Genomic DNA, 22,337 nt, shown 5'->3' with positions numbered 1-22,337 from the left:
ACCTGAGCCGAAGGCTCAGGTCATGATCCTGGAGTCCCGGGATCGAGTCCCACATCGGGCTCCCTGCTCGTCAGGGAGTCTGCTTCTCCCTCTGACCCTCCTCCCTCTCATGCTCTCTGTCTCTCATTCTCTCTCTCTCAAATAAATAAATAAAATCTTTAAAAAAAAAAAAAAAAGAAAGAATGTTGTAGAAATTTTATAGCACTACTTCAAAGGTTTTTTTTTTTAAGTTTTTTTTTTTTAATAATCTCTGCATTCAATGTGGGACTCGAACTCACAACCCCAAGATCAGCGTCACATGCTTTACTGACTGAGCCAGCCAGACGCCCCCAAAGTTTTTTTAATGAACTTTCTCTTTTTCATAGGAGAAGACATATTACAATTATATTTTGATTCCCAGGTTTAATCTATACAGTTAGATATTAAGAAATTATTTTCATTGCAGAAGCAACTGTGATGTCCTTTATTTATTTTTTTTAAAGATTTTTTTTTTTTATTTGAGAGGGGGTGGATAGAGGGAGAGGAAGAGAGAATCTTAAGCCCTGATCTGGGGCTCAATCTCATGACCCTCAGATCATGACATAAGCTGAAACCAAGAGTTGGATGTTTAACCTACTGCGCCACCCAGGTGCCCTTGTCATGTCGTTTATTTTTTTTTAAAGATTGTATTTATTTATTTGAGAGAGAGAGAGAAAGAATACAAGTAAGGGGAGGAGCAGAGGGAGAGGGACAAGCAGACTCCCTGCTGAGCAGGGAGCCCAACTCAGGGTTCTATCCCAGAACCATGACATCATGACCTAAGTCAGATGCTTCACTGACTGAGACACCCAGGCGCCCCCTGTCATGTTCTTTAAATAGTCAAGTTGAGTGCCACTAATCCCTAGAGTAAATTTCAATTTTTGTATTTTTTTTCTTTTGTACACGCAGATTGGAGAAGACTTCCAAGAGAGATGATGCCAAGGAAGAAGTGCAAAAAAGGTACATTGACTAATGTAATAATCCAGGTTAAAAAAGGTTATTGCTCAAATTCTAATTATGAAATTATCAATCTGAAGTTACACTCAGTGTTCTGAATGCTTTTTCTTAAAATGTGTTTGGCATTTGGTTATTTTGTTAAAACTTTTTGTTGTTGATTTTTGTTTTGTTTTTGTTTGTTTAGTTGTTTTTCTTTTCTTTAATTATGGAATTTTGATGTGCCAAGAAAGACTTTTTAAGTATATAGACATTTTTTTTTATTTGAAATTTAGCATATCTGAAACTTTTTTAATGGTTATACTATCTATATTTTAACGTTTTTTTCAATTAATTAACATATAATGTATTATTAGTTTCAGAGGTAGAGGTCAGCGATTCATCAGTCTTACATAATACCCAGTGCTCATTACATCATGTGTCCTCCTTAATGTCTATCATCTAGTTACCCCATCCCCCAACCTCCTCTCCTCCAGCAACCCTCGGTTTGTTTCCTGAGATTAAGAGTCTCTTATGGTTTGTCTCCCTCTCTGATTTCATCTTGTTTTATCTTTCCTCTCTTCCCCTATGATTCTCTGTTTTGTTTCTTAAATTCCACATATCAGTGAGACCACATGACACATGATAATTGCTTTTCTCTGATTGACTTATTTTGCTTAGCATTATACCTTCTAGTTCCATCCATGTTGTTGCAAATGGCAACTGTTCATTTTTTGATGGCTTCATAATATTCCATGGTATATATATATATATATATATATATATATATATATATATATACACACCACATCTTTATCCATTCATCTGTCCACAGACATCTAAGCTATTTCCATAGTTTGGCTATTGTGGACATTGCTGCTATAAACATTGGTGTGCTGGTGCCCCTTTGGATCACTACATTTGTATCTTTGGAGTAAATACCCAGTAGTGCAGTGGCTGGATCGTATGGTAGCTCTTTTTTCAACTTTTTGAGGAACCTCCATACTGTTTTCCAGAGTGGCTGTACCAGCTTGCATTCCCACCAACAGTATAGGAGGGTTCCCTTTCTCTGCAGACCCGCCAACATCTGTCATTTCCTGACTTGTTCATTTTAGCCATTCTGACTGGTGTGAGGTGGTACTGCATTGTGGTCTTGATTTGTATTTCCCTGATGATGAGTGATGTTGAGCATTTTTTCATGTGTCTGTTGGCCATTCGGATGTCTTCTTTGGAGAGATGTCTGTTCATGACTTCTGCCCATTTCTTTGTTTGGATTATTTGTTCTTCTGGTGTTGAGTTTGATAAGTTCTTTGTAAATTTTGGATACTATCCCTTTATCTGATATGTCATTTGCAAATATCTTCTCCCATTCTATTGGTTGTCTTTTGGCTTTGTCGACTGTTTCCTTTGCTGTGCATATATTTTAAGTTTTTAATTAAAACATTTGGAACTGGTAAAATTTGGGAACTGTTAAATTAGAACTTTATGTTGTACATAAAATACCAAAGTGAAAGTTTCCAATGTGTTGTTCTTTCATAATTCCACTGAGTAAAAAGTTGTTGAGCATCTGCTATTGCCAGACACTGTGCTAAAAGGAATAAAACAGTGAGCAAAGTGGGAATAATCCTTGCCCTAATGGGGCTTACAGTCAAATGGAGTAAAAACATTAAACAAAAGCACAGTGTCCTCATTGGGAGGTCAGGGGAGTTCCTTTGAGGACATGGAATTGGAAGTCAAGATTGCAAGATGAGTAGGAGTTTACTAAGATGTGGTCAAGGGAAGAACATTGGAGAAAGACCAGGTTTGTGAGGGGAAAGTCATGAGTTCAATTTAAAGGTGGTCTTTAAGGTTCCTTTGAAATATACCAGTAGAAATGTTAAGCATGTTGTTGCATACAGGGGGGTGGACCTCAAAATGGAGAAGATAGTGATCAGCATAGACACTATAATTGAAACTATGAGGAGGGAAGGATGAAATTGTCTAGGGAGAAATTAGAGAATTAGAAAAAATGAAGGCCTAAGCCTAAGCTTGGAGGAATGCCAAAATTTAATAGGCTGGTAGAGGAGATTTAATCAGCAAAGAAAGGAGATGGAAAGAAAGAGAGAGGGGTGGGAGAGAGGAGAACCCAAGGGGGTAGAGTTACAGAAGCGAGAGTATGCAAGAAGTAGAGACTATTTCCGGGCACCCAGGTGGCTTAGTCAGTTAAGTGTCTGCCATGGGCTCAGGTCATGATCCTGGGGTCTTGGGATTAAGCTCCATATCAGGCTCCCTGCTCAGTGGGGAGTCTGCTTCTCCATCTTCTTCTGCTCCTCCTCCTGCTTGTGCTTTCTCTCTCTCTCTCTCTGTCAAATAAGTAAATAAAATTTTAAAAACAAAAAAGAAGTAGAGACTATTTCAAAAGGTGATCAACAGTGTTAAAAGAGGTTAAACAAAGTTGCTGTGAGGTCAAGTAAGAAGAGATTGGAAAATGCAAACTAATTTTTGACATGTCGATCATCGTTGACCTCAGTGAAAGCTTTTTTCTTTTTTTAAAGATTTCATTTATTTATTTATTTAGAGCATGTGGCAGGGGGCAGAGGGAGAGGGAGAAAGCGAAACTCAAGCAGACCCTGAGCTGACGTAGGGCTCAATCTCACAACCCTGAGATCACGACTTGAGCTGAAATCAAAAGTCGGATGCTTAACTGACTGAGCCACCCAGTCACCCCTCAGCGACAGCTTTCTAAAAGATTTGTAAGGGTGGAATTCAGATTGGAATAGGTTAAACAGTAAATGAGAATTTCGGAAAAGGGGACAGCTAGCATAAATGAGTGTTTGGGGAATTTGGATATAAAGAATAAAGAGAGAAAAAGGGAAGTAGCCAGAGGCGCCTAGGTCGCTCAGTCGGTTGGGCATCTGTCTTCAGCTCAGGTCATGATCCCAGGGTCCTGTTACCCAGCCCTGCATCCCTGCTTCTCCCTCTCCCTCTGCCACTCCCCCTGCTTGTACTCCCTGTAAAATAAATTAATTAATTGCTTAAATTTAAAAAAAAGGGAAGTAGCTAGAGAGGTTAATAACAATGAGGTTAGAAACTAAGAGGAGAGAAGAAATTCCCCCACTCATTGCCCCTCTCTTTTTATCGGGATGGGTATTTTGCATTTTGCTTTTTAATAGACTTCATTTTTAGAGCAGTTTTAGAGTCACAGGAAAATTGAGCAGATGAGTACAGATTTCTCATATGCTCTCTGCTACTACACATGCATAGTCTCCCCCACTATTAACATCCCCTACCAGAGTGGTACATTTGTTACAATAAATGATCCTACCTTGACATATCACTGTTACACAGAGTCCATAGTTTACTTTAGGATTCACCCTTATTGTACATTCTGTGGGTTTTGGCAAATGCACATGACATGTGTCCACCATTGTATTATCATAGAGAGTACTTTCACTGCTTTAAAAATTCTCTGTGCTCTGCCTTTTCATCCCTTCCTCCTCCTTACCCCTGGCAACCACTGATCTTTTGACTGTCTCCATAGCTTTGCCTTTTCCAAAATGCCATATAGTTGGAAGCATACAGTATGTAGCCTTTTCAGATTGGCTTCTTTTACTTAATTATATGCATTTCAGTTTCCTCCATGACTTTTCATGGCTTGACAGCTCATTTTTTGTTAGCGCTAAATAATATTCCATTGTCTGGTTGTGCCACAGCTATTTACCTACTGAAGGTCATCTTGATTGCTTCCAAGATTTGGAAATTATGAATAAAGTTGCTATAAACATCCATTGTTGTGTGGACATAAGTTTTCAACTCCTTTGAGTAAATACCAAGGAGGATGATTGCTGGACTATATGGTAAGAATATGTTTAGTTTTGTAAGAAACCACCAGACTGTCTTCCAAAGTTCCTCCACCATTTTGCATTCTCACTAACAACCAGTGAGAGTCCCTGTTTTTACACATCCTGGCTAGCATTTGGTATTGTCAGTGTTCTGGATTTTGGCCATTCTAATAGGTGTGTGGTAGTATCTCACTACTGTTTTAATTTGCATTTCCGTGGTGACATATGATATGAAGCATCTTTGTATATACTTACTTGCCATTTGTGTATCTTGTTTGGCAAGATGTCTGTTAAGGTCTTTAACCCACTTTTTAATGTTTTTTGTGTATGTGTGTGTTCCAATCAGATGAAGAGATAGGTAGGGCAAAGTCTAGAAGGGTTCCCAGCACAGGAACTTCTGTCCCTGTGGACCTGGGGTGCACCACCTTCCCAGTATGTGGATGCGCTTACCAACCTGGAAACTCCTCAAATCCCCATACTTTGGGGATTTTTATAGAGACTTCATCATATAGGTATGATCACTCATTAACTCAATCTCCAGTCCCTCTCCCCTTTCCCAGGGAATGGGGAATGGAGCTGAAAATTCCAGTCTTTTAATCATGGTTTGTTCTTTCTTGTGACCACCCTCCATCTTGAAGCTATCCAGGAGCCCACCAAGAGTTGCCTCCCTAGAACAAAAGACACTTATATCACCCAGTAAATTCCAAGTGATTAGGAACTCTGTCAGGAACCAGCTTCAAAGACTAAATATTAGAACAAAACATGCTCCTAGTGTTCTTATTACTTAGGATATTATAAGAGTTTTAGGAGTTCTGTGCCAGGAACCAGAAACTGAAACCAATATATATTTTTTCCCATTATTTCACACAGTCCTTTATCAGATATATCTTTTGCAAATATTTTCTCCCAGTCTGTGGTTTGTTTTCTCAGTCTCTTGACATTATTTTTTGCAAGGCAGAATTTTTAAATTTTAATGAAGTCTGATTATTAGTTACGTCTTTCATAGATCATAGCTTTGGTGTTGAATCTAAGAAGTCATCACCAAACTCGAGGTAATCTAGATTTTCTCCTATGTTATCTTTTAAGAGTTTTATAGTTTTATAGTTTTTAGTTTTGTGTTTTGCATAATTCAAAATGTGATCCATTTTGAGTTAATTTTGGTGAAGGGTGTAAGGTCTACCTAGATTCATTTTATGCATGTGGAAGTTTAGTTGTTCCATCACCATTTGTTGAAAAGACTATCTTTTCTCCATTGTACTGCCTTTGCTTCTTTTTCTATATTTATGTGGGTCTATTTCTGGGCTCTCTATTCTGTTCCACTGACCTATGTTTATTCTTTCCCCTTTATCACACAGTCTTGATTACTATAGCTTTAGAGTATGTTTTTAAAGTCCAGTATTGTCAGTCCTCCAACTTTGTTCTTTCCTTCAATATTGTGTTGGCTCTTCTGGATCTTTTGCCTCTCCAAACAAATATTAGAAACAGTTTGTTGATACTGAAAAATAACTTACTAGGATTTTGATTGAGATTGCATTGAGTCCATAGATGAAGTTGGGAAGAACTATCATCTTGACAATACTGAGTCTTACTATCCATGAACATGGAATATCTCTCCATTTATTTAGTCCTTTGACTTCATTCTTCAGAGTTTTGTGGTTTTCTTCATATAGACTGTATACATACTTTGTTAGATTTATATCTAAGTATTTTATTTTGGGGGGTGCTAATGTAAATAGCATTAGATTTTTAATTTCAAATTCCACCTGTACATTGTTGGCATATACGAAATATACGTTGACTTTTGTGTATTAACCTTGTATCCTCAACCCTTCTATAATCACTTATTAGCTTCCAGAGTTTTTGACTCATTCTTTCAGCCAAAAATTGACCTTTGTGTATTAACCTTGTATCCTGCAACCCTTCTATAATCGCTTATTAGTTTCCAGAATTTTTGGCTCATTCTTTCAGATTTTCTGCATAGATGATCATGTCATCTGTGAATGAAGACAGTTTTATTTCTTCCTTCCCAATCTGTTGAAAGCAGTGGTAAGAGAGAACTTTCTTGCCTTGTTCCTAATCTTAGTGTCAAACTTTTCACCATTAAGTATGATGTAGCTATGGAGTTTTTTTATAGCTATTCTTTATCAAGTTTAGGAAATTCCCCTCTGCTCCTTGTTTACTAAGAGTTTTTAGTCATGAATGGGTGTTTGATTTTGGAAGGTTGAACCATCCTTACATAGCTGTGCTAAGTCCTACTTAGTCGTGATGTATTTATTATTCTTTCTATACATTGTGGGATTGGATTTGGAAATACTTTGTTGAAGATTTTTGCTTATATGTTCATGAGAGATATTGGTTTTCTGTTTCCTTTCTTGTAATATTTGTCGGGTTTTGGTGAGGGTAATGTTGGCCTCGTAGAATGAGTTAGGAAGTATTGCTTCATCTCCTGTTTTCTGAAAGAGATCCCCTCCCCTTTTTAATAGCTTTATTGAGTTAACTTTGACATATAATAAAATGCATATATTTGACATATATAAATATACATGTCCTAACTTGTATATATAAATATATAATTTGGTAAGTTCTAACATATATATAAATTAATATTTTTATTTTGTTTCATCTCAGAACTACAATTTATAAGAATATTTAGCTTGCTTGAGTACAAAATATTATATTTTAAAAAACCCAAAATATTGTATGTTGAGATATAATAGTTTATCTGCTGTCTTTATACCTTTGGCTTTTATCGGGCAAATATATTATTTTTACAGTATAATAATGTGCATTAATGATACTGGTCATGTCCTGGTGGATCACAAATTTGTAGCAGACTTTAAAGAGCCAAAAAAAATGTATCTGATTTGGAAAAATTATTATTTTCAAATACGTCCCACTGACTGCTCATCCCTGGAACTTTATATACACATTGATTATTAGTCAGAACGTCCAATGTGTCAGAATTTCCATTTGTTAAAAAATAAAACAACCACCACAAAACTTTCTGTTTCCACTCTGAGCTTTTTTTTTTTTTTTGCATATTGTATAATTTTTGTGTTTTATTCCTGATAAACTTATACTCTCTCTTTTGTTAAAATGATCTCCACTGATTTACATGAAAGTAAACAGTACCCAAAGAGCTAAAGGCTGAAAAAGTTTGCTTTTTGAAGAACCAGCTATTGGCAGGTATTGAAAGAAACCAAAAAATTTTTCAAATATATGTATGTATTTGGCCAAAGATGGGGAAGATAATGCATGTTTTGGGGTTAAAGCAGTCTTTTAACAAATTTTGGTAATTTTTTTTGAAGATTTATTTTTTTTAGAGAGAGAGTAAGAGACCTGGTGAGTGGGGGAAGAGACAGACGGAGAAGGAGAGGGAGAGTATTTTAAGCAGACTCCCCACTGAGCACGGAACCCAACTCTGGGCTCTGTCTCACAACCAGGTCAAAACCAAGAGTCGGACACTCAACCGACTGAGCCACCCAAGCATCCCAACAAATTCTGGTAATTTGACACTTCTCTCCCAGTTACACATAATAGAATTTGTGATTATGTAAAACCAGATTGATAAGTTGCAAAAGATGCTTAGGGGCCTTTTGGCAACTGATTTTCTTAGTTAAAAGATCAGTAGCTTTTTATTTTTATTTTTTTTATTTTTTAATTTTTAATTTTATTTTTTTTTAAAGATTTTATTTATTTATTTGACAGAGAGACACAGCGAGAGAGGGAACACAAGCAGGGGGAGTGGGAGAGGGAGAAGCAGGCTTCCCACGGAGCAGGGAGCCCAATGCGGGGCTCGATCCCAGGACCCTGGGATCATGACCTGAGCCGAAGGCCGATGCTTAACAATTGAGCCACCCAGGTGCCCCATTATTTTTTTTATTTTTAAGATTTATTTATTTGAGAGCGAGAGAGAGAGCAAGCTGGGGTGAGGGGCAGAGGAAAAGAGAGAATCCTGAAGCCGACTTCCTGCTGAGTGTGGAGTCTGACATGGGGCTCAATCCCAGGACCCTGAAATCATGATCTGAGCTGAAATCAACTTAGCTGCTCAACCAACTGAGCCACCCAGGCGCCCCAAGAGATCAGTAGTTTCTAATAAGTTTATTTACCTGACCATGTTCTATAATACCCATTTAACAGACTTTTGTGTTAGGAAACTTAAATAATTCAACAAAAGATTCTTAGAGAAAAAGACTTCATGTGTGAGTAAATTACATTCTTAGCTGATGTTTTCTGGCATCCATATTATAATATATATTGAGATCTAGTATTTAATATATGATACTACATTTTATGTGCTACAGTTCAAATTGAACAGTCTACCCTCAAGGGGAGCAGAGAAAGTTACCCATTATTAAATATGTTACTTTTTTCCTGAGCAAAACTTCACAAATATATATGTTGGGGTTCTGAGCTCAGTGACTCCCTGGCGGGCAATTTGGTATAACACAGTAAATTGTAATTCTGTCAGTTATGGGTCATCCACCACAATCTAGAAATTTCCTCTTCTGTAGGTTAAATGTTAATCTTTAACAAAATTACATCTTTCTGAGTCATATTTTCCTCTGTTACCAAGTAATTTCTAGGTATTTAGTTTGATTTTGGGAAAGGACTATTGTACTTTTTGATCACAATGGGGCAATTTTGTAGCATATCATAATGCCTTGGTAACTGACTGGCTGGATCTATATGTGAAATAATTCTCCGTTCCCTGCAGTTGTAGAATAGCCTCAAATGCATTATTTTATATATGGCTTAAAAAAAAATCCCAAAGCCATTAAAACATTTTATTTATATTGCTTTGAGTTTTCAGATTCATATAATGGGTGTGATTAATTTAACCATTTTAATCTTCATTCCAAAGATGAGGCTTATGTTGCAGGAGTATAATTCCTTTCTCATTTCTTTAACCAGTGACAAATGCATATTTATTCTGCACTTGTTTTTTATTTTCCAAACCTGGTCAAATTGCCCTAGTTAAAATAAAGTACACTGATCAGTTAACAGGAAGCCAATGCAGATGATATATTGGTGAGAGTCTTCCACTGGTCTTCTGATGCTTCTACCTGACGTAACATTTTAGTAGTTTAGGCCTTAATAACATTACTTGCCAGTACAGATTTTCAGTATTGGTAAGATATCTGGTTACAATGTTAGAAAACATCCTATGAAGTGATTATCATTTACTCCTCATCATGGAAAATTGGTGAGGCGTGCTGACTTATTTTGTTATTCTTTAAGAAAATCAATTCGGTCTGCAAATTATGTGAGTGCCCAATACGACGTATCACTATACTAGACAGCATATGAAAAGGCAACAATGTAATACACAGTTGCTGTTACAGAAATATGTGTTAACAGTGGTTTTACTTCAGCAGGCCCCAAACCCGAAAAGGTGAAAGATACGGGCAAAGGCGCTTCACTCACTAATACTGCAGATGTGTTGAAAAAAATCGAGGTAAGGTTTTCTTCTTGCTATATGAGCAAGCTGAGAAAGCGTCATGCCTCCTTTCACCTTCTTCAGTCTTTCCACCTTCTCTCACTTTTAATAATATGTGGATTTGGCAGAACCAAGCCCAGCACACAGGGTACCTGGAAAGATTTGAACATTGTTGGCTGGGAGATAAAGAACCTCCATCCTGCCCTTCTTCACCACTTACCTGTCAACTTACCTTACCCTCTGTCACCTACTTCCTTTTCCATGTATCGCTACTTTCCCCTTACATTGGAATTATGTATGGGAAAGAAACATGAAAGAGTTACATACCAAAAATGTAGTTCTTTTAAAAAACCTCTCATTTTTTTCCTATTATTATACATGTGCTTTTTTAGTGCTTTTTTTTCTGTCTCATGGTAAGTGTAGAAGATTCTATTGAGAAAAAAGCACATCTTACAGAACTACTTTTATACCTTCATTGTTTTTAATATTTCAAAAATAGAAAGATAAAAAATCCAAAATGTTAATAAACTAAAAATTTGCCCTCCCATCCCTCTCCCTAACCATCCAGTTTCCCTCTTGTAGACAACCAGTATTTCCAGTTTCTTATAGCTAGATCTTTCAGAAATATTTTATGCATAACAAATAACAGGTTTTTTTCTTTTTAATGACAAACGCTAGCATATTACATTCTTCTGCATTTTCATTTTATCACTTATAATCAATGGAGATGGCTCTATGTCAGTCTATAGAGTTTGCCTCATTCTTTTTTTTTTTTCTTTTTTTCCTTTTTTGGCTGCACTTTAAGAATGAACCATAATTTATTTAACCAGTACCCTATTGATGGACATAATGTTTCATCTAGAATTTTGCTACTATAAACAGTGCTGGAGTGAATTCATATTAAGTATGCCATTTTACACCTATAGAGTAGATTTCTTGAAGTGGATTTCTTGGGTCAGTTGTTATGTGTATTAGATAATATGGATAGATATTGACAGATCACTCTCCACGGAAGTTATGCCAATTTATTCCCACTGTCCATGCATATGTTACCTTGCCTTGATGGTAATGATAACGATGATAATGATAACAGCTAGCACTTATTGAGAACTTACTATGTACCAGGGTCTTTGATGAAAGCTATTTACATACATTATGTCCTGAAGACTTCATAACAGCAAGAGAGATGGGTAATATTTTTCCTTACTTACAGATAAGGAGGTCAAGGCTTTAAAATTTTTACTTGCCTGGTCAGGTTGGCATTGCCATGTGATAACAGAAACCCATATTTTTGTTATTTTATTTTTTGGCCAGTACTTGAGCTGGAGATAACATATCTGAAAATAATGCCAGGAGGATATTGAAGGAATAGTGGTAACTGTCAGGTTTAACTGTGGTGGGATGATGGATGGGGTTGCAGAACTAGCCAACTTGTATTGATTGAACGCAGATTCTGACTCTTCTTAAAGCTTCCTGGAAAGAAGTTGCTAAGATGACATATGCTATAAGGAAGATTGATCAGAATATGGTTTCTCATCAGAACAAATTGTGTTTCCCGATTTTCTACATTTAAACACCTTTTTCATTTTGCACATTGTTAAAATTGAAGTTTTAAATCTGGAACTCTAAATGAGTTCGCTTTATTATCTCTCAGTTAAAGAGCAAAATTAGCTTCTGGATGTCTCTATTATTGTCCATTTCTTCACCAAAAGTAGTTGTAAGTTTTATTATAATAAAACTTCTGTGGATGGAGAGGAAGTAACAGTCGAATCTCATGATTAATGTGTGAATAATAATCAGACAGCAGTAAACTAATATTTGAGCCTATGTCTGCTTGACTTACAGGAAGCTCTTTCTATAGGTTAGCTGCATATTATTTAAACTGGAAGAACTATTCCCTCTCTATAAGTTAACTGTTTGCAAAGTGTTTTCACATCGTGTTAATCACATTATTCTTAAAACAAATCTGCAAGGTAGTAGTAAATAGTTAAATCTCACAGAGGAGAAAATGGAGACTAGTAAGTAGACAAACCAAAACTAGTAGCTTAGCGCAAAAAGAAAAAAGTAATGAGACAATGTGTGTGGCTCTGTGATCATTTTTTTTAATTGCATAAATCTACTATAGGTAACCGATTTAAGTATTTTATGGGCTTGATTTAGGTCTATGTGATACAAATAAAGTTGTTACTTTTTAAAAAATATTCAAGGTTACAGTAATGGATATAAAGACTTTCCTAGTCCTACAGAGCAGTGAATGGTTTTTATATTTTAAAAACATGTTCCATAGTTGGTTTAAATATGTTTATTGCTAATTATGAAATAATAGCTAATAGCAGGATTTTTCAGATATAGTATATACCATGCACAGAGTTTAGTAAGTATAGCACTGCAATTCCCTTTTAACTACACAAAATTTATGGGTTGTAAGCCTCTTTACTGCAATTTGATTAAAGTAGAAAAGAAAAAACTCCATGTTAATGTCAACATAGCATCATTATATGTGGGTGTGTGTGGGTGTGTGTGTATTTATAGACACTTCAGAAGATTGATAAACACTATTTTGTTTACTTGCAATTTTCCAAAGGGATTGTCAATTGGAAAAATTTGCACTCGTTATATTATAGTAATAACTCATATAAGGCAACATGGGTCAGTGTGAAGATAAATCATCTTATGTCTATTACCTTGGTTTTATTTGTTCTGCCTCAGTGGATGAGGTAAAAAAAAAGGTGGAATTTGAATTTTTTTTTTAAGATTTTATTTGTTTATTTGACAGAAAGAGAGAGAGCACAAGCAGGGGGAGCTGCGGAGGGAGAGGGAGAAGCAGGCTTCCTGCTGAGCAGGGAGCCCAATGCAGGGCTCAATCCCAAGACTCTGGGATCATGATCTGAGCCGAAGGCAGACGCTTAACCGACTGAGCCACCCAGGCACCCCAGAATTTGAATTTTGATTAGAAATTGAATCTATCTGATGTAGTGTTTTTATTGCCTTTGATTTCCTTAAATTCAAACTTGAATATAATTAAAGGGATTTTAATCGGAGGGGGAGACGAACCATGAGAGACTATGGGCTCTGAGAAACAAACTGAGGGTTCTAGAGGGGAGGGGGGTGGGGGGATGGGTTAGCCTGGTGATGGGTATTAAAGAGGGCACGTACTGCATGGAGTACTGGGTGTTATACGCAAACAATGAATCATGGATCACTACATCAAAAACTAATGATGTAATGTATGGTGATTAACATAACATAAAAAAAAAAATGGGGAAAAAAAAAAAATAAAAATAAATACTTAAGAGCCAGTAAAGGAATAGCTAAATTGTAGTCACTCCAAATACAAAATGTGTTTTCTCTCTATATGTAATCTACAAAGCAAATATAATAGGGTGGAGCATTTGCAGCCATATGAATTAATGTTCTGATTATCGTTTAAGAATAATCATATCTTAGCTAAAGTGATCCTGTGCTTTAATTATGAGTATTAACATAGGGATACCTGGCTGGCTCAGTTGGTAGAGCATGCGACTCATGATGTCAGGGTGGTGAGTTCAAGTCCCATATTGGGCATAGAGCTTACTTTAAAAATAAATAAATAAATACAACATAGACATTTTTGAAATGTTACCATTACATTCTTTTTTCTCCTTTTATGTTGGAGAGATAACAAAATAGCATTCTGAAAGTTTCCGTCTATGAACTGAATCAACTCAGTATTTTAGAAGGAGGTAGGATACAAACCATAAAAATAAAGCATTGTGCTTAGAGCTGATACCGAGCCATCCCTGAGACCCTGTTAGAAGTAACAAAATCAATGAAAATACTAGTATAATGACAGGACAGAGAGTTCCTCCTTTGCTGAGTGAACTCACAGTTTCCTAGGTAGTGGCCTGGAGGATTAGAATAAGGTGAATGGTAATTGTGTTTTCTTGAGGCTAAGCAGGGAGGTCAAAGTCTAGTGGTTTCCATTTAAATTAATGAAGTTCATTTATACTAGGAATTGGAAAAGAGAGGTGATGGTGAAAAATCAGATGAGGAAAATGAAGAGAAAGAAGGAAGCAAAGAGAAAAGTAAAGAAGGCGATGAGGAGGAGGACGATGATGCTGCAGAACAAGAGGAATATGATGAAGAAGAGCAAGAAGAGGTAATAAAGTTACTAAGTTTAAGGATTATCTAATAAGTAATCAGATATATGCTATATAATTAAAATAACAAGCCAAAACCAAGTTGGGATATATCATTATCACTGGTATCAGTTCCTTAGTGTCAGGGGAATTATTATAGCATTGAAATGATACCAAACTGAATCTAGGAGGTAAGAGTAACTTGATAGACAACTTTGTAAGTGGAAGTCCACAAGTGAAGCAAATTGATCAGATTAGTTTAAGATTTATCTACATAAAATTTTAAATCTGCCATTACTGTAATTAAGGACTTAGTCATTTAGGGTCTGAAGAGGAAATCCCTGCCATACCATCATATTTCAAATCCCAAAGTGCATGTGGACACTGCCAGAGAACAGTTAGGATCTAACCTCCAGTATCTGACTGAGTTAGGACTTAGTGGTTTGGATTTGGGATTTCTAACTTCTAGAAACATGGTGCCTTTCAAAATAAGCTAGAGCCAATCAGGGTGTTTTTGAGCAGGGTAACTTTGTTGGTCACATCATCTTTGGGACTTAGTAGACACCTCATGCAGTAACCCTATGCTGGGAGTTTCTTCTCCATGGAAGTAAACTTTGTCTTCACTCCATTTCAGCTTCCCACAGGACGCTGAATCTTTTCTTTATCTGAAACTGGTATAACTATGAAGTCTTTATTATATGCTTTAACTCGTTTACATTAAATTTTGGATTGTTTTGGAATTTATATTGGTGTAAAGAGAGAGGTATGGATCCGTTTTTATCTATTTCCAAATGGTTAGCCAGCTGCTAATCTCATTTATTAAATAATTTGCTTTCTTCATTGGTGTAAAGAGAGAGGTATGGATCCGTTTTTATCTATTTCCAAATGGTTAGCCAGCTGCTAATCTCATTTATTAAATAATTTGCTTTCTTCATTGATTTGCAATTCCCCTGTATCAGCTATTAGATTTCCACTTCTACTTAGATGTATTTCTGGGACCTGGTTTTGAACCATCACTCTGCTGTTCCCGTTAATAGAAGCTTCTGATTATTTGTTATTTCTAGGGAAGGATTTTCCTGAGTATTCTTTATGCTTCCAGATAACTTTTAAACATTTTAAAATTAAAAATATCACATTGTGTCCAACTTTCTTTCCAGATCATTCACTTTTTTTATTCCTGCACTCTGACGTGATTGAGACTGCCAAACCCCTGATTCTCTATTTCTCCTTTACTGGTTCCCTGTCTTAATTTCCTTCCCTAAGGGGCCTAGACCCTTGCTCACCCTTTAACTGCTTTCTTGCCGTTGCCCTTGTCCCTTGTCCTCCCAGCACACATTTGAGATCAAGGTAACCTTCAGTCAGTTCCACTATCTCCCCTTTTCCCTCCAAGCCACCTGTTGAGCTTTTCAGAAACTGATGCCACTGAAGCAACAGTCACTAGCCCCTTTTTGCTGGCTAACGTGGTCTCTGTGTTTCTCCTTACCATGTCCTCTGTCCACAGCAATTATTTTACATCATCTCTTTTCTTCTTAGTCCCTCTCCTTGACTCCCTTTCCTTTTACTCTTAGCAGATGATAACCCCTTCATACAGAAAATGAAGCCATCAAGAAGAAACTCCCTTAATTTCATGTCCTCTGCCTTCAAACGAAATGTCTTTCCTCCTCCTCCTTGTTTTTTTCCAGTGGAAGAAATAGCCTTCACTGTATTTGGGGCTAATTGTCCTGCCTTTTGGGGGTCCATAATTCTTATGTCCTTTCCCTTTTCATATTTTCAATCTCTTTTCCTACTCTTCTGTTCCACTCATGCATTAAAACATGCTCATCTCTCATTGTAAAGTATGCTCCCCACATCCCTTCGAAGTGTCCTGCTGTCTCCTGGAAAGCTGTTTAGCCGGCTTTGCTTCACGCGCCCCCCCACCCTCCGCCCTTTAGTTCTTTTCATCTGATTGCCACCTATGTGCAATTGAAACTATTGCCACCACGTTCACCAATAGATTAATTTGAGGCCTTATTTCACTTTTTTGCAACATGTAACACTGCTCACAGCTTCATTGTTAAAATATTTCCTTTATTTAAATTCAACAACTTAAGGCAATTATGGCATCAACTATATGCCAGGACATAGGCAAATGTTGCTTTTCTTGGTTTTTGTGACACAACCCTTCTTGTTTTTCTCCTATTTCTGATAGCTTTTCATGGTCTCTTTTGAGTTCTCTTCTTTCTAATCTTTAAATGTCAGTGTTCTTCAGACTTCTTCCCTTGGATTTCCTTTTCTCTCTACAATCTCCCTGACTGCATCCCTATCCAAAATTTTAGTTGCCCTATAAATACCTATTACTCCTTATTTTTTTTTCATTCACTGTATAGTAATTGTACACCACGCATATGCTTGGAATTGTGCTAGGCAAGGGGAGTATGAAGATAAGATACAGTTCTCTCATCCAGGATATTGGTGTAATGGGGAAACACACAAGAGGGGAGACAGTTGCAATACACTGAATAATGCTATAGTGTAATATAGTACAGAATGCCATAGGGGTACGTAAGGGGGGCACCAAACTCCATTTTAGTGATGTGAAAGAAGATATCTCAAAGAAGACAATCTGAAGACTTAATCAGATCAAGATGAGCAATGGACTGGAGGGGACTTGCAGATAGAGGAAAGAGGGTGGAGAAGGCTTGCACATGATGAGAGTGTAGCTTAATAGTGTAATTGACAAGTCAATATGGCTGAATCAGAGTGTAAGGGGGGGGTACGTGGAGAGATGAAGCTGAAGAGACAAATATATAGGGTCTTAAATACCAGGCTGAGCAATATTACTTTTTCCTGATTGCTGCGGGTAGCCTTTGAAGGGTTAAAGCAGTGGAGTAGTTTTAACATATTTGTATTTTAGAAAGCTCAGTTGCTTGGATTGGAAGGAACCATGGTTAAATCATGTTTGAAAGCTTGTTGCTATGAACCAGTGGTTCTCAGCCAGTGGTGATTTTGCCCTCCAAGTTATATTTGCTAATATCTGGAGACATTTTTGGTTGTCACAACTGGTCTTGGGGATTGTAGCGTGCTATTATCTTTGAGTGGGTAGTGGCCTGTTTTCTAGACAAGATTAGCTTTTGGAATGCTCTCTTTATAAAATCTGCTCGAGGTGAGCTCTGTTGAAATTACGATCACCCCTAATAAGAATAACAAACATCAGGATTCTAATAATTTCAGAATTCTGTGTGAGGCTTTAGCAGAGTACTAAACACAGTTTATATAAATACAGTAAAAAAAAAAAAAAAAAAACAACTTTCCACTTTCGTAGAGAAAGGATACATGTTTTGAGTATGAGTCTGGGTGAGGGATGAAGAGGGGAACTCAGTCAAAGACTTTCTAGATTTAAAGTCATACTCTTGGCTCTTTTTAGCAATTAATTAATGAAAAAATCCTGTTAATTAACTTGACATATTGAGGATTTGATAAGCATTATTTTTGAAGAGTAAATGGAGCAAATTATCTAGGTAACACCTCTTTGTAAAATTAAAGAAACGCAGACTTTTTCTTCCTTCGGTCTTTTGAATATTGTAATTAAAGAAAAAACAAGTGAAAGCCAAGAACCATTTAAGCCATCAGTTTCAACAAGTTCTCACTTTGTACGTGTATCAAGATTATTAACATCACAAAATTACCTAAGGTGAATCACTGAATGTACTTGGAAGTGTTCATGTCTAAAGCAAAGCATAAGTTGCAGATGCTTGATTTGGAATAGTGAAGTATCCCTTCCAACTCATTTATAAGGTGGTCTCATTTGAACTCTCACCCATGCACCCCTCCCCTGTACACTAGCCCTGAGGCTTCAGCCAGGCTTCCAGATGTTATTGGATTTCTTGGCACCAGAGAAACCAGGCCATCTTCCTGGGGATGCTATGGAAACTTACTGGATACAAAAACTTACAGTGTTAGGGAAGACAAAGTAAGGAAATCTATATCTGAACAATACAAGTTATCTTGCATTATTTATATAAATTTATATGTTAAAAAAAATCCCGCCATTAAGATACTAAAAAAGCTGATATCCAGGTGACCTTCTTTTGAGAATAGTCTCTACTTCTTACTCTATCGTAACTCCTGCTATAGAGAGTGGAGATGTAGAGATTAATTTTTTTATGGTGGATTTCACTGAAGTACAAAAATCTAATGACAAGTAAAATAAATACCCATGAACTTATCACCCAGTTTTAACAATCATCAATTTATAGCCAATCTTTCAACCACTCATTTATTCACCCAATCCATTCCTATCCCCCCACTTCCATTTCCCATCCGCCTTGGATTATTATAAAGCAAACCCCAGGCATTGTATCATTTCATCCATAAATATTTCAGGATGTACTAAAAAATAAGGGCTCTTTAACATCACAATATTATTATTACACCTAACATAATGAAATATAATTCCTTAATATTAAATATTAAGCCAATATTCAGATATTTTTAATTGTCTCAAAATTTTATTGTTCATTCCAATCAAAATTCAAATACAGCCCATACACTGCAATTAGTTAATAACGTGCATAAATTCCTTTATTCCATATCCAAAATGGATTTTTGAATTTTTGATAGAAAGCACAGAAATATCAGGAATTATTTACATGGATAAATCTTCCCCAGTCTTGATAATTGAAATGTTCCCAGGAGCTTAATTCCTCTTAACCTCAAGGAGATTTGGTATCTTGAGGCCTGTTTTTTGACAGGAAGCAAAAATCCCTCTACTTCTGCTCAGTTACACATCGTGACTGAAAACCTCAGTTCTGGTGTAGTTTAATGAATGTTAATGTAAATTGGCTTTGTCTCTTGAGTGTCTGTACATTTGTTTGGAGTAAGTGTTTAGTGGTTTAGCTCACTAGACCATGTATCATCCTACTAAGGTGTAATGAATTCGATGGATCATTCTACTAAGGTGTCATGGACATTCCTTCATTTTCTCTTAACGAGTTGGTGCCTGAAAATAGTAGGAGGTGATGGCCTTGTGGAAAGCAGCACAGGTAGATGGGAATGAAAACCAATGTATTTTTTAATCAGATGAAATAGAGACTTTTCAAAAGCCTGCTATGTTTTCTTATTACTTGATATTTATACACTTAAAGGGACAGCCTAGATTATATTTTTTAATAATGATCTTACTACTCATTCATTTTAATGTTTACTGAGGAATATATCATTTCACTTAGGAAAATGACTACATTAATTCATACTTTGAAGATGGAGATGATTTTGGTGCAGATAGTGACGACAACATGGATGAAGCAACCTATTAGCTATGAAATTTCTCCCAAAATATCTTTATGATACCACTTCTGAACATTTGGACAGACTTGTTTTCTATTTCTGATAAGGAATATTATATTTTTGTTCCTGTTTTGTTGGACAAATACTTGCTGTCAAAATATTCAGAACCACTTTGAGTTTACATACTAGTTACCTTACCAATCAGTCTCTGATACTCTGACATTCCTTTTCAACACCCCTGTCATCTGTCTTACGTATTCAAGTGGATTTTTCTTGTATCATTTGGATTTCAGTGTGCCTAGAGTTTTTGCATTTTTTAATCTATGTATTCATACTTGAACAACTTACTCTTGTTGAACTCGATCTGTTGTAAAACTATTACTAGTCATTATAGTGGATTTCTGTAATCTGAAAGTTGATATAATAATACTGCACAAAGAGCACTTTAGAAACAAACTTGAAAATAATTTTATCTTTTACTTTCGCATGGTATGTTCTGTGCTGCATTATGAATGACTGCAAAAACCTACCTGAGCTCTTACAATTGCATATTTTATGAGATTGGAAGTTTTGTGATCAAAAACATCCAGGGAAAAATGCCCCATTCTGAACTGTATGAATTTCCCAGCTCACATCTCAGCCTGTACAAAAACCTGGGATGAATACTAAAAATACTTGAATTTGGAGCCAACTCAATACCACTTAACATATAATCATCTCACTGTAGTTAAGTTTGATGTCTTTGAATAGTTGGGCTTATGAAAAATTAGATATCTAATTTTGTACTTTACAAAAGTGTAAAGAAAGTTCTAGTCATAAATCTCACTGCAGAATGCATGTGTACAAAATCTGTTTGGTGTAGTGGCCGTTGTTAAATTTCACAGGACTCATAGTTATCCAATTGATTTATATAACAATGCAGAATAAAACTCAGGTCATTTTAAAATTAAGATTAATCTTTTTTGTTTTGATTAAAAACTAGCTCCCATGCCGTTTTATATTTTGGCAGGGAAAATACCTAAAACCCCCAGGCTCCAAAGACACACAAATGCCAAAGATTTTCAAGGGAATTCGTATTGTATATTTTTAAATGATTTCTTAATATTCCCTACCAAAAAGAATAAAGATGATAATTTTTCCCTTTGGGGAAGATATTACCCATTACCTTCTAACCTTGAGAATCAAAGCCCTAGATTCTGTTTCTACCTTTACTATAGACTCAACCTTGAAAATGAGCTTGGTTAAGTTTTCTGTGCCTTAGTTTCTCCACCTGTAAACTATTTTCTATAAAAATTGCTTACACACCAACCAAAATTTGCCATGTGTATTCATTCATACCTTATAGAAATGATCACTTCTTAATTTAAATTTGGTTCTCACCCTCTAAAAAATGGTAACTTCGTAAGTGATTGAAAACAAAGTTTTGAAAAACAAGCATGTTTTCCTCACAAACTATATTATAACCTGATTTTCCCATCTTGTATTCTGGAGGGAAGGATTGGAGAAAATTTATGTCTTGTGCCATTTTGTAACATGACTTTCTCAGGAAAAACGTCACTTTCAATACCTCCTCAGATTATTCAAGGTGGGTGTGAAGACCATTGTTAGTTTAGTGTGTCAATCATATGTGAATTATTTGTTGAAATTAGCTTCTGGGAAATTTTAAACATTCTAAATGGAAAACAAAAAAAGTCCACGTTAAAACAGCAATCTACTGGACTTAAAGTAGAAACTCATATAAAGTTTCTAATTGTAATGGGCAAATAAAGTCACTTGGGATTGTTAAAACATTGATGTTTTATTCTCTCACCTCCTTAGTACCTTAGCCAAATACCATTTAATTTATAGAAATCTGATCTCAGTTCTATTTACCTGCTTAGATATAAATCTGCAGATAACCCTGTGAATTGGTCAGATGCACTGAAGATACAGATATTTATTTTCCTAGCTTTCAATTTTGCCTCCAGTTTTAGTCCAGCAGATGGTAAGACAGCCCCTTTGGGCAGGGATTTGCTAGAGGAGGCCCCAGCCATCTGCCTTAAGTGCACTGTCTTCCCCCTTTGGAAGATCTTTTTATAAGTTTAAAGTAGACTAACTGTTGAGGACAGGGAGTATTTACAGGTTGCTTTACCAGCATGAATCTTGTCTTTCTGGCTTAAAATCTGAGAGACTGTGAAGTTAGTTATTCCATAAGAAAGTAAACTTTAATGCAGAGATAGCCTCCTGTATATAAAAAAGTACTTGGTGAAGTGTCTTTACAATTGCTATATTAACAGGCCAAACTGTTTTGTTGCTATATGCTTATTTTCCTGTTTACACATTAAATTCTTACAAAGCAAAGTTGTGTCCTTTTGTTTTATATAAACATGGTTTATTTTGAACCTACTTAAATGTTTGAGAAAACAGATTTGTTAATACAGATTTTACATAGTAAAATAACTTTATTTATTGAGCAAGTATGACAGTTACCAAATATTCTTCAATAAACCACCCACAAAAGAAAACTCTAGATGATTAAAGTCATGTTAACAAATTAAGAGATTTGGCAGACAATGTAATATTAGTATGATCACTGGTATCGGGAACTGACTTATAGTGGATACAAGAGAATGCTAAGAAATTTGGAAGATCTTGTTAACCTTTCCATCCCCCACATTCAAATGTACAGTGTCAATGGCTTTGCCTCCATATGCTTAAAGGCTCTGGAGTTAGTTAGTAAAAACTTATTATTAGGGGCGTCTG

The 22,337-nt window shown here is 36.0% G+C and overlaps 1 protein-coding gene across 5 annotated transcripts in view; it reads left to right on the top strand.

The window, feature by feature from the left end:
- The window catches only part of POLR3G (RNA polymerase III subunit G), a 96,034-nt gene extending 74,063 nt beyond the window's left edge, over nt 1-21,971 (top strand). For 4 of the 5 annotated variants that reach the window (XM_032404014.1, XM_032404016.1, XM_032404015.1 and 1 more), the window contains 4 exons: nt 928-978; nt 10,148-10,230; nt 14,204-14,350; nt 19,538-21,971. In XM_032404014.1, coding sequence (XP_032259905.1) covers nt 928-978; nt 10,148-10,230; nt 14,204-14,350; nt 19,538-19,624 — 368 coding nt within the window. In that variant the 3' untranslated portion in view covers nt 19,625-21,971. The remainder of the gene's footprint in view (nt 1-927; nt 979-10,147; nt 10,231-14,203; nt 14,351-19,537) is intronic. The other variant, XM_032404019.1, reaches the window with a different exon arrangement.
- Nucleotides 21,972-22,337: the final 366 nt, after the last annotated feature.

This window comes from Phoca vitulina, unplaced genomic scaffold (assembly GCF_004348235.1).
Source record: "Phoca vitulina isolate PV1807 unplaced genomic scaffold, GSC_HSeal_1.0 scaffold6, whole genome shotgun sequence".
NCBI lineage: Eukaryota > Metazoa > Chordata > Mammalia > Carnivora > Phocidae > Phoca > Phoca vitulina.
Note: the sequence above shows the minus strand (reverse complement) of the source record. Positions and strands in the feature narration are given on the sequence as shown.